At 46.8% G+C, this 21,209-nt stretch overlaps 1 protein-coding gene and 1 long non-coding RNA gene across 3 annotated transcripts; one reads left to right on the top strand and one right to left on the bottom strand.

Annotated features, from left to right (window-relative positions):
* Nucleotides 1-1,819: 1,819 nt before the first annotated feature.
* Nucleotides 1,820-19,493, bottom strand: LOC122688463. Its single transcript, XR_006339463.1, has 5 exons — nucleotides 19,240-19,493; nucleotides 13,332-13,471; nucleotides 11,968-12,041; nucleotides 5,755-5,933; nucleotides 1,820-1,899 (listed from the first exon to the last, which is right to left on the bottom strand). It is a non-coding gene; the product is annotated as an uncharacterized LOC122688463 (long non-coding RNA).
* LOC122688453 (WD repeat-containing protein 87-like) lies at nucleotides 1,849-13,135 on the top strand. Of its 2 annotated transcripts, none has more exons than XM_043894465.1 (6): nucleotides 1,849-2,003; nucleotides 2,910-2,956; nucleotides 3,449-6,334; nucleotides 6,803-7,074; nucleotides 7,456-9,464; nucleotides 9,717-13,135. In XM_043894465.1, exons 1-6 carry the CDS (start codon nucleotides 1,929-1,931, stop codon nucleotides 13,077-13,079), a joined length of 8,652 nt encoding a protein of 2,883 aa, XP_043750400.1. In that variant the 5' UTR covers nucleotides 1,849-1,928; the 3' UTR covers nucleotides 13,080-13,135. The 2 variants fall into 2 exon arrangements, with proteins under 2 accessions (XP_043750400.1, XP_043750390.1); XM_043894455.1 differs by having other exon boundaries at nucleotides 2,910-3,080; nucleotides 3,456-6,334.
* Nucleotides 19,494-21,209: the final 1,716 nt, after the last annotated feature.

The raw sequence follows: 21,209 nt of genomic DNA, 5'->3' as shown, positions 1-21,209 counted from the left end.
CTCTGCCCCAAATCCAGCCATCATGTCTCTGTGGAAACACACAGTCTAGGCTTAGCCACGCAAGAGGGTGGGTTCTGCTGACCTTACCTCAGGATGCCCCGGCCCAATGACCTGGAATTCCAAGAGTTCTCCAAACCACCAGTTCCTAGACTTTAAGGTTGGCTGCTTAAAACTCAATTTTTGGCGTTACCCTTATGACTTACAATTTAGTAGGTTGAGGGTAGGGCCATTGCATTCCTAACATGTTCCCAGGTGATGTTGATGCTGCTGTCCTGAGGATTGCCCTTTGGGGACTACTTTTTTAAAGTCCACCAGTTTTCCTTCATCTGGCATGTGCAAGAATGGCTTCCACTGCCCCCTGCTGGCCAGACTATAAATTTAGTTATAATGTTTCCAGAGCAACTGAAAAGTACAAAGTATAGGTTGGGAGGAAATAACTACTACTCTGGAGAACCAAACCAGCCTAAAAACAGCAGTCATAATTGTCTGTTGCTTCAGAGTATACTTTAAAAGGTATTCACAGGAATTATCATCTTTGATCCTTGCAACAATCCTGTGAAGTAGGCGAGACTGGCATTTTCATATTATCAATACAAATAAGGAAAACAAGTCCATCGTCAGACCAGTAATGATAGACTCCCTGACAAAGGGGACTTGTTAAAAGTAGGCTTTATTCACATCCAGTCAGAAAAAGTAGAGGTTTATCCTCATGAAGGCTAGAGAGAAGGGGATGGGAGGAAGAAGATGAATAGCAGATGTATCACACACAAGAAAGTGACTTGATTCCACAAGCCTGGGAAAGCCTGCATGGCTGAATGACTGGATTCTTTCTCCAGCTGGACTACGTGGGGCTGACTCTTAGTCCTGGGCACCTTTTATCTTGATTTCCTGTTTCAGGAGTTGAACTTAAACATCCACTGAGTCACCTAGGGAGCTTATTACAAGGGAAGGACTCAGGATCCCACTGCCATGGTTCTGCTTCAGTACCTGAAAGTGAAAGTGATTCTGTCGTGTCTGACTCTTTGCGACCCCATGGATTATACAGTCCATGGATTTCTCCAGGCCAGAATACTGGAGTGGATAGCCTTTCCCTTCTCCAGGGGACCTTTCCAACCCAGGGATCGAACGCAGTGCAGGTCTCCCGAATTGCAGGTGGATTCTTTACCAGCTGAGCCTACCGGGAAAGCCCAAGAATACTGGAGTGGGTAACCTATCCCTTCTACAGCAGATTTTCCTGACCCAGGAATCAAACTGGGTCTCCTGCATTGCAGGGGGATTCTTTACCAACTGAGCTATCAGGGAGGCCCTCAGTACCTAAGGATCTGCATTTTAAGACGAACCTCTCCCCCAGGAATCATGGTGCAGGAGGTCACAGGACCACACTTTGGGAACTACTGGTCCTGGCAGAAAGCTGTCTTGACAGCCCACCACCAACGAAGAATAACTATTTGCCGATGACAGTATTCCTTTCCAGCCCCTTTGGGTTTCTCTGCTTCCTTCCCCTGGAATATTCTATTGGATCTGACAGCCCATGCTAAGATTCAAGCCCCATCTCCTTTACTTACCCTCTCCAAGCCTCAGTTTTCTCAAATGAGATAATACCTACCTCCCCAGGCTGTTGTTGTTGTTCAGTCACCCAGTCATGTCCAACTCTTTGCGACCCCATGGACTGCAGCACACCAGGCTTCCCTGTCCTTCACCATCTCCCAGAGCTTGCTCAAATTCACGTCATTAAGTCGGTGATGCCATCCAACCATCTCATCCTCTGTCATCCCCTTCTCCTCCTAAGAATGTATGTCTTATGCATAGTTCCTGACATTCTGGACTTCTGATTTCCAGCTCTCAAAAAGCAGCAGTGGCTAAGCTGTTCGGATTCCTACCGGTTTTTAAACAACAGTCCTGAGGAAGACCAGCAGATAATCGACGTGATGACTTCTCCCAGACTCATCCCCCTGTGGAAGGACTTTAAATACCTTCTAAGTGACATGATACAGAAAAGCACGGTAATGTATATGTAGGACAGACATGTTATTGGTCCCTGTCTGTCAGAAAAGTTATGAGCCTTTCAGAGGAGCATAGATCACCTATGGAAAGAGGAAGCAGGCAGGGAAGATCATAAGGACAACTATCCCCATAGCAGGAAGTGGGCCATCAACTTCCAAGTGAGCCTAGAGACCTCTTGCTGGGACATTTTGATAGTGAGAGGTGAACACTTTGGAGCACTGTCAGAAGAACTCACCCTCTGGGAAGAGAGATTTTTCTAGACGAGAAGGAAGAAGGTACCAGAGAGAACATTTGCCAACCTCAGGTTTGCTGTGACTTGACTCTGTAGAAGGATGCCAGGTGCATGTTTCATAGCACATGCTCTGTCACCATGGGATCATATATACACATGTGTATATGTGTGTGTGTATAGATAGGTTATTGTCCTCTGTCAAATTTAAAGGCCAGGTAGCATGTCCTGAAAGTCTTACTTAGTGCAATTTTAGGCTTTAATAAAGCTGCACTGACTTTTGGGACACCCTGTTACTTTACCTGTGGGCATATGGCAGTGTACTTGCCTTTATAATCTGTTAAATGTTTCTCTCATGACATGTGTACCCTATTAGACACAAGGGAAAATGTTCAAGGACAGGTATAGCTAACTTCACATTGGAAGGAATATCAGTTTCCCCTGATGCCCACATAGACCCTACAGTGGTTTGGTTCACCCTTGTGTTGAGGGTTTTGTTCCATGCTTGTGTAGTGCAGGTGTCCACAGGTGATAAACTGCATGTGTGGGTGTCACAGGAGTGATCCTTGGGGCTGAGGCAGAAATTTGACAATGGTTTCGATTGTGACTTGCGTGAGAATATATTTAGTGTATGTGTGTTCCTGGTCTCTGAGTTTAATGCCATGCCTCTTCCCAGCAAAATTTAGATGACCTGAAGACTGATGTAGTTGTGTTGAGTGACCGGTCCCAGATCCTATTCAAAGAGTCTCGCTATCCTCAAAACATGCCGCTTATATGCTACTACTTCAGTGACGCCCACTTCTTTTCTTCCCTCTCTTGGGTGACAACAAGCACAAAAGAAATACAGGTAAAACTCCCCAGTCTTTCTTCTCCTTAGCCCATTCTAAGTGGGGGCCATGCCTATGTAACTTCTGACCCTAGATTAATCCAGGAAGATATACCCCTTGAGTGAACATGATCTGGACCCAGGAGTCCTCCTTCATCCTTTCTCCAGTTACCATCTCCATGTTGAGTAAATATTATTCTTTTCCTAAAGTAGGCCAAGGTTAGGGAAAGAGTCCTAGGTTTCCTGATTTTACAGTATTTCCACTTCCTCAAACCAGTGGGTAAAGTCACTCTAGGATCTTCCAACTTCTCCTTAGCAAGAGAAAAATAGCTGACTACTCTGCCCTTTGCTCTTCTACTATCTACCCTAGATACTTTCCATCTTATTCTCTCTCAGGCTGTAGTATGGATGAAGAGCAAGACTGAAGACATGGTGGAGAAGAGAATGTTTTCCATGACAGATCGACTGCCACCCATCCAGTCCATGGTCCATACAGGTTCCTTTCATATCCTCGTGGTCTACTGTGGTGACCTGCTCCTGCGGCTCTTCGGGGACCACCTTCGGTCATTCAAATCCCTGGGGGTGGTACCCTGTCGCTTTAACATCACCTGCCTCTGCTATGACCCAGAAATGAAGATGCTTCTGTCGGGCATCCTGGGGGCAGTGGTCACCTGGACCATTGAGCGCAGTGGCAGAGGTCTCCAAATAGCCCACATGGTCGCCCTTCCTGGTGACGAGTTGGTCCATGACATCGTGCTGAACGGCCCCAACGGCTCCCTGCTTGCCATGTGCGAGAATGTGGTGAGGGTCCTGGAGCGCCAGGGCCATGGCCTCCTGGCAGAGGTGAAAAAGTTCTCTTCCACCATCAGTGGCTCCTCGATCACCTGCTGCTTCACCTGTTCTGAGCAGGGCTTTCTTTACGCCGGAAACAAGACTGGGGAGATCCAAGTGTGGAACCTCAATTGGGGCCACTGCCTCCACACTTTCAAGGCCCACTTCTCTTCGGTGATCTGTATCCGCAGCCAGCCAGAAGCCCACACCCTGCTCACAGCTGGCCGGGAAGGCATAATCAAGGAGTGGAACCTGACTTCAGGCAATCTACTGCGGCGGCTCGAACTGGGCGAGGAGCTGTATCGGCTCCAGTTTATTGACAACACCACTTTCTTCTGCCAGACTACCCACTCTTTCTCCTTGCGCAACCTGCCCTTCTTCTATAGCCTCTTCAATGTCTGTGGCTCCACTCCCCAGCAGGTGCGCCGGGTCCGCTGTGGCAGTAACTGGTTCCGGATCCTGTGCACCACCGAGGATGGCCTGCTGCGCTTCGTGTCCCCGATAACAGGGAATCTCCTGGTCATCACCTGGCCCTTCTCAATCCTGGACCAGGCCACGGATTGGGCCTACGACCCCAATAAAGAGGAGCTCTTTGTAGCAACAGGTAGCCCAGACGTGCTGGTCTTTGACACCACCCGCTCCCCTTGCATGGCCAAGTATCTCTTATGTGCCTCACCAGATTCTCAGGACCTGGTACAGTGCCTGGCTTATGGGCACTTCCACCTGGGCCGGGGTCTAGAAGGACTCATGTTCTCTGGATACCAGAGTGGTGTGATTAGAGTGCTCTCCCAGCACAGCTGTGCCCGGATTGAGACATACATGCACTTTGGGGCCGTCTTAGCCCTCTCTACACTGCCCGGAGGGCTCTCTGGTAGCCGAGAAAACTCTTTGCTCTGTTCCTATGGAATGGATGACTACATACACCTCTCAGAAGCTGTGCTTGAAGGGGTCAGAGTGAAACTGCGGACCCTTGCCAGCATTTTCTGCAGCTGTCAGCTAACACACTTGATACTCTTGCCCAAGTCAGTGGGTGCCATCACCCAGACTAACTGCCTGCGTCTCTGGAAGTTCCATGACTTTCTGTCTTCTGGCTCACAGGATGGCTCAATGTTCATAGAGACCTTGCCTTTGCACCAATGCACCATCATCTCTTTTGATGTCTGCCTGTCCCTGAGTCTTTTTGTCACGGGTGGCAGTGATGGCTCTGTCCGGATCTGGAATTTCCATGGGAGACTCATAGCCATGCTGGACTCATCACTGCACTTTGGCCCACTCTGCTTTGCAAATGACCGGGGTGACCTGCTTGTAACTTTCAACCAGAGTCTTTATCTGGTGTCCTGTTTAAAGCTGCTTCCCGCATCCCTGCTGGTTCGCCTCTCCCTTATGGGTCTGACAGATGAAGTGCTCGAAGTCCCTAAGCCTTTCATACCAAGCTTCTTCTTCTCCTTCGAGACCATGTTTGTGCCCAAGTATATCTACCCTGGACATGGGCAGCAGCAACTGGTGGGTCTGGAGAGTCTCGTCAATCATCGGGCCATTGCCTTTGATCATAATGTGCCACATGTCATTGAAGAAGACGAGCAAGGGAGCCCTGTGCTACTCTCTTCCTTCAAACATGATTTCGGGTATAAGGAAGCTGATGCGTCACAGGTGAAAAAGCCACCTTATTTCCATTATGTGCTTCCTCCCCAGCTACAGCTGACTACCTGGGATGAACTCAACCCCTATCAGATACTGCAATGCTACTTTGGCCACGGGCGGGAATGGCTCTTGGCTCCAGATTGCTACATCCCTAACTCAGTGATCCGGGCCCGTCTCTGGCCAGAGGGCAGCCCGATATCCCTGCAGTGCAGCCTGCACTCACCTGTGCGGGAGCTGGAATGGGACAAGTCTCAACAATTCTTCTTCTGGCACAGCCGGGCAAGAGCTATAAGCGATGTGGGATCATACATACATGAAAGGGAAGATGAAGACTTCCTCCTCACAAGAGCATCCAAGGATATCACTTACACTGTTCTTACAGACTCAGCAAACCGCAGTTGGCTGGGAAAAAAGATGAGTGAAATTGCTATCAATAGCCTGATTGAGACAATTCTCAATATTATAATCCATGCCACTCCACTGAAGTACCAGTGCTGTATTGGTGCTCTCGGGCAGATCTTTGCCTCTTACCAGGTGTCTCCACCCCTGCGCTCTGAAACAGCCCACCGTCTGTTGGATGATACAACCAATTCCAACCCACTGATTCGAGAGCTGGCCTGGGAAGGGCTGAAGCGTCTAGGAATGATTACTCATCTCTTTGCCGTGCCTCTGGCCCAGGGACTAATGGACAAAGATGACAGAGTGAGGAATAAGACCCTGAGCCTTATGGCTGATACTGGAATCCATTCTAAGACCTCACTCTTGAACTTGGTCCAGAATCGAGAGACTTTCCGGGAGATGCAGTAAGTTCTTTGTGCCTTCCTCCATTCTTTACTAGCTTCTGATTTTCTTCTTCCTCTTCCCCATTTTCCCCTTCCCTTCCTTCACTGTCTCTTCATATCTGTTCATGAGCTCTTCCTGTCTTTTTTTCCTTGTTCATAGTCTTTTCCCATTCCTAGCCTATCTGATGATCCCCTAACTGCCCACTCCTTTCTCCATTTCTTCTTCTGTTCCTGTTTGTCCCCTGCCTCTTTAAGAACCCCCTTCACCCTTTTCTTCAACCCTGGAAGCCCCCATTCAGGTCACTCCATTCATTGCCATCTTGACTTCCTAGACTTTTTCTTTCTTCTTGGCCATCATTTCCTCTAAATATGCTGTCTCTGTGAGTTACACTGCCCAGTTTCCTGCCAGTTCTATAACAGTTCTTTCCTTCTTGTTCTCCCTCTTGTCCCTGATTCAGCATGGTCCTTTCTCTCCTTTGACTTTCATAGGCAGGAAATGGTTGGGGAGGAAACCTTGGACCGTCTGCTGGGACTGCGAGCCCCAGATCTCCAAATCCTTCATACTCAAGTGGTGCAGCGATTGAATGAAAACCTGACCTTATACCAGGGTGATGAAAAGCCTACTTTTACTTTAGATGTCTCAGGGGCTTCTGAACTTACTGCCCTTTCCGAGGAAACTGATACTGTCCCTGAAGAACCTGAAGCTGCCTTCAAGCACAGCAAAGGCCCAAGACGGGGCCGACCAGTAGTCAGAAAGCACAGTATGTATGGGGTAATCTGATTCATGCCTCAGGGTCCCCAAGGGGCAGGGCAGTTAGGGCTAAAGTGAGACAAGAGGTATCAGAGAAGAACAGAGATAAGTGGAAAGATCCTTTCACAGAAAAGAACCCTCCTGGGAAGGATCCACCCAAATTAAGAGGGACCCCAAAACCTATCTCTGTGGGACTCGGCAGAGGTGGGGTGGAGAGGGGAAGAGGGAAGGAAGGCACTGGGGATAAAGCAAGGAGAAGGCCTTCTTGTTAAAGGCCTCAGCCCCCTCTGTCACTACTTCTGTTATGGCAGTTCATCTTAGCTCAGTTGGGAAGGGTGTTATCTAAGACTCCCATGCTTTCCTTATCTGCATCTCCTGATTTTCCCTATAGCCCGAAAATTTTTGCGGAGCCTCAAGAAGCCCAAAGAAACTGGCACAGAGCCAGGTCCCTTAGAGGATGAAGGTGATCAGAGTGAAGCTGCACCCACTGAGGTGGAGGAGACTAGGTCTTCAGCCTCCAGTATATTAAAGGTTGCAAAAGATGATGAACAACAATCTTCAGAGGTAGATGCCTCAAAGGATCACGTGGCCTTGACCATGAAGATGTTGAGGAAGACACGTGACAAAAGAGGCCGTAAATCAGTATCTCAGAAAACCATGAAGAGGCGCAAAAGGAAAGTAACAGACGCTAAAGTTACATATGAGGGATTACCACATACTGGAAAGACAGACTCAATTACGAAGCCACTGCAAGGCACAGGGCGGGGTGCCTCTGGAGCTCCTGGCCTCAGGTCTAGAGATGGCTTGATGTGGCGGGACGACCTGTGTCGTCTTATGACCCTGAGGATATCTGGTTCCCAGACAAAAATGTTAGAAGCTCTCAACAATGAGCTAGTGACCACGGCTCAGGAGATGCTGGCTGATCGACGGCCCAGCTGGGAGCTTTTTCAGGAGATCTGCCCCCTGCTGAAGAAAGACAGTGAGGAACTGCTTGAGGACCTTGACTGGGATATAGCCTGGCCAGAGGAGAAACCAGTTTTTATTCACGGATCAGCAATTAGAGAGGACATGGTAATCAGAGGCATGGAAGAGGAGACAAGAGAGACGCAAGAGCAAAAGACAGAAAAGGACACGCAGGACCTGTGGGAAACCCATGTAAGTCCAAAAAAAGGCAAGAAGAAGAAAGTTCTTTTTGCACAACCAGAACTAAGCAAGGGAAAACGAATATCAAAGAAAGAAGAGAAAAAATCCTCTAAACCTTCTAAACAGAGGAAAGCAGTCCAGCAGGAGATAAAAGTGGATAAAAAAGAGAAGCTAGCCAAAGAAGAGAGGGGCATGAGTCAGGAAGTGGAGGAGGTGGCCAAATTAAAGGAGAAAGTGGTTGAGCAAGAAAGAAGGCCACTTAAGGATGAGATAAAACTGTCTTGGCAGGAGTGGAAGAAGTCATGGGATCAATGGAAAAATGCTTTCAGTGAGACAAGGATATCATGGGATGAATGGAAGAACACATGGGAAAGCCAGCGTCATCAGGAAGAGGAGCAACTACCTGAGGAGGAAGAGCCGCTGCTCCCGGATGCAGAAGAGGAACAAGTCAGAAGGGACAAGACGAAGCGGACATGGGATGAATGGTCACAGATCTGGGAAAAGATGTCAGCCAGGGCCAGGGAGAAGATGTTGGTGACTCAGGAGGAAGTGACCCTGGAGGAAGAACCACCTCAGGAGTGGGAAGAAGAAGCAGAAGCAACAGCAGAAGAAGAAGAAGAAGGAGAAGCACCAATGACGGAAGAGCAGAGGCAGATCCACCAAGAATACAAACAGGCCCAGGCTGAGCGAAAACGGGCCAAGGCTGAAAGAAGACGGGCCCAAGAAGAGAGGAAGCTAGCTCAGGAAGAGGAGAAGCTAGCACATGAAGAGAGGAGACTAGCTCAGGAAGAGAGGAAAATGGCCCAAGAGTATGAGAAACTGGCCGAGAAAGACAGGAAAATGGTCCAGATGGAGAGGAAGCTTATCCAGAATGAGGAAAAACTAGCCCAAATAGAGGAGATGCTGAGCCAGGATGCAGAGAAATTGGCCCAGCAAAGGAAGAGACTAGCCAAGAAATTGGAGAAACTGGCCCGAGAAGAAGAGAACATAGCAAAGAAAGGAGGGAAGCTAGCTGAAGTCAAAAAGATAATGATGCAGAAATTGGATAAACTGGCCCAGAAGGAGCTAGATCTAGCATGGCAAGAAAAGGAACTAGCCCAGGAATTGGAGGATCTGACCTGGGAAGAGGAGGAACTGGCTGTGAAAGAAGAGGAACTGAATCAGGAAGAGGAGGAACTAATCAATGAACGGGACAGGCTGGATCAGGAAGAGATGACACTGCCATCGCAAGAAGAGAAACTGGATGCGGAAGAGAAAGCAGTGATCCAGGAGGAAGAACTGCTGGTTCAGGAGAAGAAGAGACTGTCCCGGGACCAAGAAAACCTGTCTGAGGAAAAGGAAGGACTTGATCAGAAAAGGGAGCAACTGATGGAGAATAAGCATAAATTGACCCAGGAAGAAGAGCTGCTGATCCAAGAAGAGAAGGAACTAGCCCAAGACAGGGTAAAACTTCCTGGAGAAGAGGAAAAACTTACCCAGAAGAGGGAGCAACTGATGGAGAAAAAGCAGAAACTGGCCCAAGAGGAAGAGCTACTGATCCAGGAAGAGAAGAAACTGGCCCAGAACATGGAAACACTGACAGTGAAGGAGGCAAAACTTGCCCAGAAAAGGGAGAAATTGATAAAGAATAAGCAGAAACTGGCCCAGGAGAAGACTAAGCTTGTCCAAAACATGGAGGAACTTCCCCAAAGCAAGGAAATACTGGCCTGGAGGCTAAAAAACCTGACCCAGGAGAAGGAGAAACTGGCTCAGGAGAAGGTGAAATTGGCTCAGAGGAGGGAAAACTTAATCCGGCTCCAAGAAATCCTCATCCAGAACAGAAAGAAATCAGTCCCTGAGAAGGAGGAGTATGACATGTATAAGAATAGGCTGGTTCAGATAGAGAAGAAGCTGATGGAGGAAAAAGAGAAACTCTTCCAGAAGAAGGAGAAACTGGCTACCGTTGAGGAGAAACTGACCCAATTAGAGGGAAGCCTGGCTGAGAAACAGCACAAAGTAGCCCATGACAAAATGAAATTAGCCATGGGGAAGAGGGCAATGTTCCAAGAACTGAACCAGCTCAGAGGTGACTGGTCTACTACCAGGGAAGAAAAGGCACTGGACATGGAAATGAAAATACTGACCTGGGAGAAAGAGACACTGGCTGAGCAAAAGGAAATTCTCTTTAAGGAAGAAACTCAAGAAACTTCCAAAGAGAAAAGACCAACTAAGGATGAACTAGAGCTAATCAAGAGGAAATTGTCACTAGAGGAAAAGATATTGCTCTATGAAGAAAGGATCCTGGCCACAGAGCAAACAGACATGGCCAAAGAAAAACTGGAATTTACCAGAGGAGAGAGAGTATATGCCCAGGAACAAAGGAAGCTAGCCAGGTTACTAAGAAAATTAGCTAAAGAAAGCAAGGGCATTTCCAAGGAACCATTAAAAGTGAGCAGCAAAGCCTTAAAGACACTTCAAGACCTTATTAAAGAAGAAAGGAAACTAACCCAGGAAGAAATAGAGATGACAAAGTTAAAGAGGTTATTTGTCCTTAAGGAAAGGGAATTGAACAAGGTACAGAATGAACTTGATGCCAAGGACTGGGATTTTTCCAAGGAACAACCAGAAATTACCATAGATGAGAAGAAACTGGCTAAGAGGCAGAGAAGACTAGCCAAGGAAATTAGAAGATTGATAAAGAGGGAGAAAAATATTACTGAACAAGAAAGCATATTGGCCAGGCAACAGAGAGATGTCATACAGGAAATAGAGGAAGAAGAAACAACAGAGGAAGAAGAGGCAAAGTCATTCCTTAAACAAAAGTCAAGAAAAAGAGAAAAGCTAAAGACAGCTGATACACAACAGGAAGAGTTACTCAGCCAAGAGGACGAGGTGAAAAGTGTGAAAAGTGAGGAGAGCTCTTCTGAAGAAATGGAACGCCTGTTAGATGAAATAGAGCAAGAGAGTTTGTCTGAGGAGGAGGAGGAAGAAGAGGAGGAAGAAGAGGAAGAGGAGGAGGAAGAGGAGGAAATGGAAGAGGAGGAGGTGAAGGAAGAGGGAATGGTAGAGGAGGAGTTGGTGAAGGAGGAAGAGGAAGGGAAGGAGAGGAAGAAGAAGAAAAGGAAAAAGAAAAAAAAAGTGCAGGAAAAGGAAGAGAAGGAAGAGGGGAAAGAGGAAGTAGCTGAGGAGGAAAGCACAAGTGATGAAGAGATGGAACATCTGAGTGAGAAAGAGGAAGGAGAGCACAGAATCTTGTTAGAAAAAGAGGTAGACAAGAAAAAAACAATTTTTAAAAGAGAAAAAACATATAAGTTACCAGAAGGAGGAAAAAAGCACTTAAGAGGAAGAGAAGAAGTCCTTTCTATTGAAAAAAGAATCCCTGACATCCAAAGCAGTGCTGTAAAACTGGAAGTTCTGAAAAGCCCTTCCAAGCAACTGATCTCAGTCGTTCTGGAGAGCAAAGAGAAGCTATCAGAGCCAGTGCTAACTAAACAAATATCCTGGGAAGATAAGGCCGTAGCATTTGGGAAGCCTGGAGTATTCCCAGGGGCAGGGTTTATAGATAAACAAGAACTGTTGAAGAAATATAAGCCCATACCTCTACAAGTTTTGGATATAGTTTTGGAGGCCCAGGAGCCTGACTTAGAGACCCCATATTTATCCCACATGCTGAGGAAGACCATGGAAGCTCAGAAACTCCAAGGCAAACCACTGGGGGCCAAGTGGCAGTGGATCCTGCAGCGTCATCCATCTCTGAAGAAACAGAGTGAGGTACAATTACCTTTGTCCAAAATCCTGGCTGAGGAAATCTACACAGACATCAGTGTCTCGGATGTAGAGTGGATCCGCCACGTCCTAGAAAAGATGGAGGCAGGAGAACAGCTTTCCAGGGATAGTTTCCACCGATTGTGCCAGCTTCTCAAAGACCTCACCGCAAAGGAGAACTTAGAGTGGATACACCTGGCCAAGCTCGAAGCCATCGTGTACCATCACAAGCAGATCATGGAATCCCGAGGCACACATGTCTCCAAGCCCAGTAAGGAGCCCCTGGGTCCAAAGTACCTCAAAGTGATCCCTCCCATCAAAGGAAAGGAAAAGGAGAGCTGGCTCAAACATCTGGCTCAAACATCCACACCAAAGTCTCTGTTAGCTACCAAAGGGATCCCAGACCCGAAGGCTATCAACTGGCATCTTCTGGGAGAGCCTTACCGGAGTGCGCGGGCAAAGCAGATAGCCACTGCTCTCAGGGGGATGGAGATGCGATACTATGATTCTGCCACAAGAGACATTTTCACAGGTGCCCTGGACTGTGTTGAAAAACAAACCCTGGCGCTGATGTTTCAGAAAGACTTCTGGGCTTTTAAGGATAAGGGCAGGTTTTCCAGGTTGCCCAAGTTGGAGAAGAAGGCACGACCCGTCTCTAAAGTAAAGGAGGAGGTGCCTCTGTGGGAGACGTTTGTGGCACTGTACCATGTTCTGCGGATGTTGCAGGAGCGATATGCAAGAGACAGTGCTGCATGGATGGAACAATTCAACCGTCTTATGGACCTATACCAGCTTAAGTCTCCCCGAATCCAGAAGCTGATGCAGGACTTGCTACTGAGAGAAGAGCCCCAATTCCAAGAGGTCACTTACAAAGAGGCCCTAAGGGCCGTGGAGCTAGCCCCTGGGGAGCGGTTGTTCTACCACCTGCTCTGTGGTGGCTCTCAAGCCCCTAAAGAGCCTCTGGCATTCCAGGAGGTGGTTCCCCTCCCTGGGCAGAACAATGTGCGTACCATGCTCCCCATGGGCATTGCCCAGTATGGGATCTTAGAGCTTGCCTGGAAGAGCCTGCCGGAAGCTGATTTACACCTCACCAATGAACTGCCCTATGTAGCTGCTCCTACTCTCTGATTTGGGACTGGAGAGGCGGGGCTTTTCATTCCTACCTGGAGAAAGGCCTTGTCACCAGGATCTAGACCTTTACCCCTAGGACTCACAGGGAGGTAGAGCCAGGCCAAAGCTCTTTCCCTGGACAATTCCAGAAACTAGCCTTTATACGTGGAATAAAGAGGAGGTTCTCATTTACAACAAGCACCGTGATGGGTCCTTTTTTCCTCAAACATTGCTTCTCTAGGAAGATAGCCAGGGAGACCAGACACTCACCTACTCCTGAGAGTGGGAAAACTCCTCCTGAGCCAGTGGTGCTCACCCTCCAGAGGCGTTCTGGCAGAAGAGTCTGTCTTTGTCCTCTTTCTTCCTTGCCCCCCACCATTCTCCCCTAAAGACCAGAGGAAGGGAAGCACCTGGCACAAAAATGAATGTATATTTGGCATTAATATAAGAGGCATTGGTACAATGGAAAGAAAATGGATTTTAGAATCAAAAGACCTAGCATTTTGCCCTTGGATCTTGGATGTACACAGTGGAGGCAGACTCTAGTTCCCTGATCATAGTTCTGCATGCTGATGCCTAATTCCCAAACAGCCTGTATGGTGGGTGTCAAGAAAATCCTCAGAATATGGGAAAAACTTCAAGTTCTAGCCAGTACCACCTGGTGACCTCATTACTGGATGGCATTAAAAGATGAGGCCATTTGAGGTTAAAGCAGAAAGCAAAGGAGGGAAGGCTATGTCTTTCACTTCCTTTGCCAACCTAAACATGGGTTTGGGGGAGGATGATAGAATGAAAATTTGAAAGATTAGGTGTAAACTCTAATAGGCCCTGGACATTCTAGGGACTTATGATCCTTCTCTCTAGTGATTAAGGAGACAAGAGGGGCTTCCTTGATGGTCTGGAGTTAAGAATACACTTTGCAATGCAAAGGACACTGGTTTGATCCCTGGTCTAGAAGGATTCCACATGCCATGGAGCAACTAAGCCCATGTTCCACAACAAGAGAACACACCACAAGGAGAAGCCTGTGCTCACTGCAACTAGAGAAAGCCTGTGTGCAGCAGTGAAGACCCATCACAGCCATAAATAAGTAAATCTTAAAAAAAAAAAAAAAGACAAGTTAAAGGGAAAGAGTTAATAAAGTGGAGGAAGTTGTCACTGCCAGTAATGGTGATCCTCCCCAATCTCCTCTTCCCACTATGAAGACTTCAAAACTGCCTCTTTCCAGGTAAGCCAAACCAACAGATTCTAGCAAGTAGCCCATCTATGTGATTTGCCACCCTCGATCCCAACCTCTCCTTTATTCTACTCCCTCCACCTGAGTTTGCTTTTGTGGGGAATCCAGGAATAGAGGGCAACAGAACATTTTGAGAAGTTGGATTCACTTTGAAGGCCAAGGATAATGAGAGCCCTGAGTATGTAGTAGGGTTCTTGCACGTCAGATTACATACTAGGCCTGGAGTATGAAATATATGCAAGCTGGGGGCTGGGGATACGGAGTCTCAAAAAGGATGATCAACCCAACAGCCAGGCAAGGCAGCAGAAGTAAGGATGGTCCAGCTGGCTCTGCAGTCTTGACCTGAATCATTGCTCCTTTCTGGCATCTGTTTACTTATCTGTGTCAAAAAGAAGACAATATATATTACAAATATAAGGCATGAAAGAGGAGACATCACTACAGACCCTACAGACATTAACAGGGTAAAGACTAATATGAGCAACTCTATGCCCATAAATGTGACAACACAGATGAAAAGGACAAATTCCTAGAAAGATCCAGAAAGGGAATAGTAATACTTATCAAATCTATTTTGCAGGATTTCAGTGGGTCTTCCAGTCAACAAACAACAAATAAAACACTGTGACAAGAAATAGTCTTAACTGTTGCCCCAGAGTCAGGAAATCTATAGATGGCTCTTCAATTCTATGGATGGTAGTGGCTATGGCTATGATGACCTGGGTAGCCTTTTGCCTCTACCAGAATGGCAGAGACCAGGGCTTGTTTGTATTTTCTCTTTAGTATGGAAAATTTCAATCACTAAAGTAGAAGAGAGTATTATCATGAACCCCCAGATCCCTAACACCCCATCACTTAATTATAAACATCTTGCAAAAACTGCTTCATCTATTTTTTCCTTAATTGAAATATTTTAAAATAAATCCCAGACATCATGATGTCTTTGATATCAAAGGACCCTAAGTCCTTTGACACTCATCTCTAAAAAATAAAATTTTGCTATATAAAAATTTTCACAGCTAATGAAACAATCCTTTACTATTATCCAATGCTCTATGCAAATTTCCCTGGTTGTCCCCAAAAGTGTCCTTTTATGCTTAATCTGTTTGAATCAGAATTCAAACAAGGGCTACATACTGGATTTTATTGTTATGCTTCCTAAAAAGTTGGCTTAAAGCTCAACAATCAAAAAACTATGATCATGGCATCTGGTCCCATCACTTCATGGCAAATAGATGGGGAGACAGTGACTGACTTTATTTTTCTGGGCTCCAAAATCACTGCAGATGGTGATTGCAGCCATGAAATTAAAAGACACTTGCTCTTTGGATGGAAAGTTATGACCAACCTAGACAGCATATTAAAAAGCAGAGACATTACTTTGCCAACAAAGGTCTGTCTAGGCAAGGCTATGGTTTTTCCAGTAGTTATGTATGGATGTGAGAGTTGGACTATAAAGAAAGCTGAGCACCGAAGAATTGATGCTTTTGAACTGTGGTGCTGGAGAAGACTCTTGAGAGTCCCTTGGACTGCAAGGAGATCCAACCAGTCCATCCTAAAGATCAGTCCTGAGTGTTCATTAGAAGTACTGATGTTGAAGCTGAAACTCCAATACTTTGGCCACCTGATGTGAAGAGCTGACTCATTTGAAAAGACCCTGATACTGGGAAAGATTGAGGGCAGGAGGAGAAGGAGACAACAGAGGATGAGATGGTTGGATGGCATCACTGACTCAATGGAGATGAGTTTGGGTAAACTCTAGGAATTGGTGATGGACACAGAGGCCTGGCATGCTGCAGTCCAGGGGGTCTCGACTGAATGACTGAGCTGAACTGAACTGAAGACTCTTAATCTTAAATATTTACACTCATCTCTCTCCGGTTTTTTTCACACTGTAGATTTGTTGAAGACACTGAATCAGTTATCCTTTAGGTTTCTCCCATGTAGTTTTCTGATTGAGCAGAGTTTTGCTAAATGAGATCCGGTTGTGTGTCAGGGGTGCATGAAACTTCTGAAATTAGATTAAAAAGACTTGTTGGTATGTGCAAGGTATTCCTCCACCCACTGCCTTGGAGAGGGAGCATTCTTCCAAATTTGTTCTTCTCCAGGTACTCTCAGTTCTGGGGTATCCTACAGATTGTTCATATATCTTTTTTTTTTTTTTCAGATTGTTCATATATCTTATAACAAATTTGGGGTCATTTTAAGGCTTTTGGCTTTTACTCTGCATTTGATGGAAACCATAGGAGGGTTCTGAGAAGATGAGTGATAAAAAATCTAATGTACATGGCCCTGGCGGTCCAGTGGTTAGAACTCCGCACTTTCACTGCCGAGGGCAAGGGTTCAATCTCAGGTTGTGGAACTAACATCCCTCAAGCTGCACATGTCTCGGCCAATAAAAACCCATCAATTTTCATATTCAAAATGCATCCTATGTGTGGATAATAGATTGTGGTAAGGGAGTCAGAGGCTGGGGGCAGGAATGCAAACAGGGAGATTAATGACGAGGTTACTACAACAATTCAGAGGAAAGAGGGCAGTGGGTCTGAACCAGGGAGAAAGAGGCAGTAAACACGAGGAGTACTGGGCAGTTTTGGACCCATCTAGAGGTAGAGCCACTGGAATTTGCTGTCAGAATGGACGTGAACAGGAGAGAAAGAAGGAGTCAAAGATGACCCCAAGGTTTGGGGCTTGACCAGCTGGAAAGCTGGAGGCACCATCAATTTAGTTGGGGAAGATTAACAAGGAGTTGGTACTAGGAAGATTAGGAGTTCATGAATTCAGTTTTGGACGAATTGAGATTGATGTGCCCATGAGACATTTAAAAGGAGATGTCCAGAAGGCAACTGGATATAAGTCTGGAGTTTAGGAGACAGGTTTGTAGTGGGGTCATAAGTTTGGCAATCGCTGGTGTGTAGATGATTCTTTAAAAAATCCAAGAGACTGGATGAGATGACCAAGGAAGTGGATGTGGATAAAGAAAGAGAAACAAGGATTGTAGCCTGAGGACCTCTAACATTAAAAGGGCAGGGAGAAGTCAGCCTAGGAAACTGAGGAACGCTAATGAGTAGAAAGAAAAATCAAGAAACCTCTGGTGTCACAGAAACTAAGTGAAGAAACTGTACCAAGGAGGAAGGAGTGATCAATTGTGTCAAGTGCGGCTAACAGGTCAAGCAGAAAATAATTGAAAGTCAGTGATTATATTTAGCAAGATGAAGATTATCAGTAACCCTGACAAGAGCAGTTTTGGTAGAGGGATGAGTGCAAAAGTCTGATTAGACTGCTTTAAAGACAGAACAAGAGAAAAGGAATTGGAAGCAAGAAATATAGATATTTTCTAGTAACTTTGCTAGAAATGTGACAGTAGTTGATGACAGAAAGGAAATAAAAGTCTGTGTGTGTGTGTGTGTGTGTGTTTTCAAGGTAAGGGAATTGCTGGAGTCAAGAACTTGATAAATAGAGAATTCTCTGGTGGTCCAATGGTTAGGACTCGTGGCTTTCACTGCAGGCCAGGGTTCAATCCCTGGTGGGGGAACTAAGATCCCACAAGACACTTGGCCAAAAAAAAAAAAAGAGAGAGAGAAATTGATAAACAAACAAAAAAAAAAGGTGAGATTGGACTTCCCTGGTGGTCCAGTGGCTAAGATTCTGTGCTCCCAATGCAGGGGCCCTGGGTTTGATCCCTGGTTAAAGAACTAGATTCCACATGCTGCAACTAAGACTTGGTGCAACCAAATAAATTTAAAAATTTTTAAAAAGGGTGAAATCTAGTGCCCAAGTGGAGAGACTAGAGTTAGATCAAATCATGGTTTAGTTGTGGGATGAGCACTAGAGGAATGTGCATACAGAGGTACAGAGGTAGATTAGTAGGTAGGTGGGTGAGTCTGGAGATCCTCTTCTGATAGCTTATATTTTCCCAGTGAAATGAGAAGCAGGGTTATTAGCTGAGGGAAAGGGAATGGGAGTATGTGTTTGAAAAGTTGGGTATGACAGTGAATGGACTTAGGGAAAAAAAAGGGCTGGGAAGCATTAAGAATGATTTGATACTGTATCTACTTATACCTAGAGATACTTAGAAGAGTCAAATTCATAGAGAGTCAGAAAGTACATTGGCAGATGCCAGCAGCTTGGGGGTGGGAAGGGGGAATCAGGAGTTAGTGTTTAATGGGGACAGAGTTTCAGTTTAGGAAGGTGAAAAACTGGGGAGATGGATGATGGTGAGAGCTGCACAACAATGTGAATGTACTTAGTGCCACTGAACTATACAGTTAAATATGGCTAAAATAGTATGTTTTATGTGACTTTTACCATAATAAAAAAAAATTTTTTTTAATGAGTTGAGTTTGGGTCGGGTCCAGTTGGACTACTTAAGGAGAGAAGTGACCCCGCGGGGCCTCCTGGGAAAGCTCCCTCTCTCCCCAGGGTCTCCAGAGAGACAGCTGTAATTCCCTGGCTCCAAGAAACACAAGGAGCTAGGCAGGCAGCACACAGGAACTAGTTTCCCAGCATTGTGTAGGTTAGGGGTTATGGTTCCCATCCACTCCCAACACCGCCTTCACAGCTACCTACTTACCGCAGGCAACACTAGGCAGGTGGATTGGCCTGGTGGCAAGGTAAACCCCAAGGAGCTTCCCCACGAGCATCCCGGGAGCTGCAGCCGCACCTTCCCGACCCCCGACCCCCGACCCCCCGCGCCGTCCTCTCCCTAGGCCTGGGGTCCCTAGGGAACAAGCTAAGGCTGAAGTGAAAGGCGGAACCTAACGAAACTTGGGACGGATGGTATTGGAAACTGCATGATTCAGCAGCACACTGGAAAAATCCAAACTTCCAGCCGTTACGTCTCCAGGAGACGGAGAAAGACTTGGCTTAAGGAGCGCTGCATAGACGCCGGGAAACGTCGTCCTGCCTCCGCGGCCCAAACCGGAGTCGTAGTTCACTCACCGTCGTGGGTGTTGTTCCAAGTCTCCTGCCTGGAGGGACGAGATCTCCCGCCCAGAGAGAGATCGCGTATTACTAGCCACCCTTTCACGCGGGTCTCTCTGTCCCTCCCTTCTGGTGTCTCCGACTGAAGAGCGGGAAAACCGCGAGACCCGTGGAGAAAAGAGGCCGAAGAGCGCGTGAGAGGCCAAGAATGGGCGCCGCCGAGCGGGAGAAGGCGAAGCAAGCCTCGAGAGGCTTCAGGTATGGAAAGTGGGGCGTGGGGTGGGGCAGGGCCTTTGAGTGGGCGCCAGCGCACGCACGTCACTCACATCTCCGCGCTAGTCTGAGCTGTGCCCGCCCCCTTGCCCGGTGGGGCTCGCGTGCTTTCCCGCCAAAATGCTGTGGCCGCGCCTCCCGGCCCGAGCTGGGCGGGAGCGAGATCCTCGCAGAGGGCCGGGCGGACGCCGAAGGGAGCGTTGGTGTGACTCACGCGCGTCCCTCCTCCCGACCAACCTGCACAGGGACGGAGCGGGGCCGTTCTCTCAAGTTCGCCCTCCAGTGGCCTCCCTGCCTGTTTGCCTGTGAGGGGTAGCGCAGAAAGAAGCCAGAGGAATGTTTGGATCTGTCTGCTCCATCTCCTACCACTGGTGTTTTTATAAAAGGTTTTGCTTTGTGGCTTCATCTGGCCTGGTGGGGCTCGGGCGCAGGCATCGTACAAGGCGCGAGGAGCCCCTTTATAACCACAAAGGGGCAGCGGCGCCCGCGGCCGCTGATGCCCGGCCTCTGTCATAAAGGCCAGAGCCTCAAATGCGCATCCCCGCAGATCCGGTGACATGGCATAATAGCTAAGAGCGTGCCTGGACTTTGACTCTGGCTCTGCCACGTTCTAGCTGTGTGACCGGACCAGGGCATCACAGTACCTTACTGTAGGGCTGCAGTCAGCAAATGAAAATGTGGGACCTCCAGTTAAGTTTGAATTTCAGTTAAAAGACGGACAATTTTTTTTTTTTTTTAGCGCATGTCCCAAATACTGTATTTCTGAAATTCGAATTTAACTGGGAATCAAATTCAAGTATAATTGTATTTTATCTGGCAACCCTGATTTAAGGTATTGTTGGAGCAGTGCATAAACAGTTCCTAAAATAGTACCTGGCATATGTAAACATGCAGTGAAGTTTATATAAAATGGCAAAGCTCCTCTAACTACATCACATCCCAACACATTAGTGTCTGTAGTCATCTGGCTGTGCTATCTGAAATGGTCACCCTTCAGAAAGCCACTCTGTGGAGCAAGTCCAGTGTACATGCCCTCTCCACTCTACTGCCATATTTTCAAAGGGCCAGATTCTCCCTGCTCCCAGTGCTCCTCAAACTCATGTGGGGATTTTGAGGTTCTTAACAGTGCTGGTGTTGTGCCCGCTGGACATAGTGTGTGTGGGGGGTGGGGGTTGAGAGATCTGAACCATTATGATGTTGGAGCTAGTGACACTCTTTCTATAGGAAGCTGTGACACAGTCTCTTCTAGAATTAGGGGCATGTTATCTTCTGTGGAGGATAAAGGTGTATGAGCTAGGAGTGAATAAGGAGGGGATGGGAAACCTGTGATGGATGATGTTAGTAAAAATTTACCAACTTGGAGAATGTATATTGAGGGGCATTGAGGTATCTGAGCCACTTAATGAGCCACTGAGCTCATTAAGGTATCTGATATATGTGAGAGAAGACTTTGTTCAGTCTGAGAAACCTAAAGGGATAAAAGAAGAAACTGAAGTGGCAGAACCTAGGATTATACATGTAAGTCTATTTTATTCTAAGTGTCATTATTCATCTCTCCTATTCTCCCTCAATCACAACATGCCCCTTCACTTCTCTCACAATAATAGCCTCCTGAATTTTACTGTATTTTTTTTTTTTTTACAAAATCTCTTGAATTTCAGTATCTCACTTTATTTTTTAAAGGTTTTCATAGGGAGAAAGAGAGGGCATTCCTC

The sequence above is a fragment of the Cervus elaphus genome, chromosome 4 (assembly GCF_910594005.1).
Source record: "Cervus elaphus chromosome 4, mCerEla1.1, whole genome shotgun sequence".
NCBI lineage: Eukaryota > Metazoa > Chordata > Mammalia > Artiodactyla > Cervidae > Cervus > Cervus elaphus.
This window is presented reverse-complemented; position numbering and strand designations above follow the sequence as displayed.

Coding starts and splice junctions, on each gene's coding strand:
- LOC122688453 (XM_043894455.1), top strand. CDS start 1,929: ATGACTTCTCCCAGACTCATCCCCCTGTGGAAGGACTTTAAATACCTT. Junction 6,335..6,802: donor GAGACTTTCCGGGAGATGCA/GTAAGTTCTTTG, acceptor TGACTTTCATAG/GCAGGAAATGGTTGGGGAGG. Junction 9,465..9,716: donor AACTGGATGCGGAAGAGAAA/GCAGTGATCCAG, acceptor GAGAAAAAGCAG/AAACTGGCCCAAGAGGAAGA.